Here is a 2,124-nt window from a genome sequence, read left to right as displayed (position 1 = left end):
GTCCATTCCTAACGAGACAACATAAAACATGATTGTTGATGATACCACCTGAGCTTGTAGTCTGTCCATTCCTAACGAGACAACATAAAACATGATTGTTGATAATACCACCTGAGCTTGTAATCTGTCCATTCCTAACGAGACAACATAAAACATGATTGTTGATGATACTACCTGAGCTTGTAATCTGTCCATTCCTAACGAGACAACATAAAACATGATTGTTGATGATACCACCTGAGCTTGTAATCTGTCCATTCCAAACGAGACAACATAAAACACGATTGTTGATAACACCACCTGAGCTTGTAGTCTGTCCATTCCTAACGAGACAACATAAAACATGATTGTTGATAACACCACCTGAGCTTGTATTCTGTCCATTCCTAACGAGACAACATAAAACATGATTGTTGAGAACACCACCTGAGCTTGTAGTCTGTCCATTCTTAACGAGACAACAATTTGGTAAATTAAATATATAGTTTTTAGAAAATTAAATATTTTTAGCAATCGTTATAAGAGTGACAAAGTTTATGAACTTAAATTTTGATTCATCGAAAACATTATTCTGCTTTGACTAGTTTTAGAGATGAGATAAAACTGTAGAGTTGTGGATTAATTTGTTAATTACTTTCATTAATTAAAAATTCGTTTTTATTTTGGAGAAGTAGATAAATCAGAGAACAAAAAAAAAGCCTTAGAATAACATAAATATGTCACTACGTTTTTATACTTTCTTATGGTCTTTAATGTCATAAACAGGCTTAGCAAAATTTAATCCAGAATTAAAGACTACCGTAGCTGAGTTGAACGATAGAAAATTGCAATTTGTAAGAAATCTGATAATTAACTGATATAATCTCTTGAAGATTCTGTAGCTGGATCCCACATCAGTGTTGTATCCCATCATTATATGGGTGTTACGTTGGCGATATTGTTGTATCCTATCCAGGTATAGGTTCTACATTAGCGTTAGTACTGTATCCCATCACTAACGTAACACCCATATAAACAATATCGAACACTAATGTAGAACCTATACCTGGATAGGATACAGTACTGTATTCCATTGGTATATGGGTGTTACGTTAGGTTTTACAGTTTTTGCGGATAGAATAAAAAGTGTTATATTTCTTTGTTCTGATTCCTCTGATAATAACAACATTGTTCAAGTCATACAGTGAAGAACGACTGATAAGCAACTGTGATTATTTTAGTGGTGTATTTTGTACATAGAACTGTGTAATGCAGAACGACGTACAGAATATCTGATCGTGTAGGCACACATATGTTTTCTAAGTTAGCTAGAAATCAATCGGTGCGCATTAATTAGTACATCATGTCGGGAATGTTCACCAGACCATTGTGACTTCTAAGTTACGTAGAAACCGATGTGTGTATCATTAAATAGCACATCGTGCTTGGCATGTTCACCGTTTTCCATCATATATATGTACGCTTCATGTATTGAAAGTTGTATACATTTAATACTTCCCACAAAAATATTTTATATGCCTCCTCTATCGATGTAGACGTTACTTTAAATAAACTGAAGCCCATCAGTGCCCCCAGTTGATCATCAACCAAAGTTTGTGAATAGTTTAGGAATAACGGCTTTATTTGATGGTTATAGGATAACGTCCACAGTTTATCACCAACCTAATTTTGTAAAAGGCTTAGATATAAGAGTTATTGGCTTTTATCGGCTTTAATTCAAACTTCTCAGCTGAATGACCGATTGTAAGAGTACTCCAGAATGTATCAATATCGAAAAAAGATAAGTTACGCAGCTCGGCCATTTCTTCCATGGCGAACTTTTCAAAGGTTGTATATTCTTCATAGTATTTGTATTTAAATTTAATAAAAACCTCGCGACTCCAAGATACCCCAGAGAGAAAGACGATAGTTCATTTTTTGTTTCTTTTCACAGAAACATGCATGAAATACAAAGACCTTTTACTTTTCGTTTTAGGATTTACAGGAGCTAGCATCAAATATACACCTGGAAAAAAGTTAAGCACCCCCGTCGTTTTTTCAAGTGATTCAGATTCGACGTTCTTGTGACTGATTATAAATTACTATTCAATCTAAACGTGTTTATCAAATGAAATTATGCATTAT

At 34.0% G+C, this 2,124-nt stretch overlaps 1 protein-coding gene across 1 annotated transcript in view; it reads right to left on the bottom strand.

Moving 5' to 3' along the window:
* Positions 1–447, bottom strand: part of LOC106474891 (acetylcholine receptor subunit alpha-like 1) — a 5,092-nt gene extending 4,645 nt beyond the window's left edge. The window contains exon 1 of the mRNA XM_013935587.2: positions 49–447. Coding sequence (XP_013791041.1) covers positions 49–447 — 399 coding nt within the window. The remainder of the gene's footprint in view (positions 1–48) is intronic.
* Between the last annotated feature and the right edge of the window lie 1,677 nt (positions 448–2,124).

The sequence above is a fragment of the Limulus polyphemus genome, unplaced genomic scaffold (genome assembly GCF_000517525.1).
Source record: "Limulus polyphemus unplaced genomic scaffold, Limulus_polyphemus-2.1.2 Scaffold7823, whole genome shotgun sequence".
NCBI classification, from domain to species: domain Eukaryota; kingdom Metazoa; phylum Arthropoda; class Merostomata; order Xiphosura; family Limulidae; genus Limulus; species Limulus polyphemus.
The sequence above is the reverse complement of the archived record's forward strand: the minus strand, read 5'-3'. Positions and strand labels throughout refer to the sequence as shown.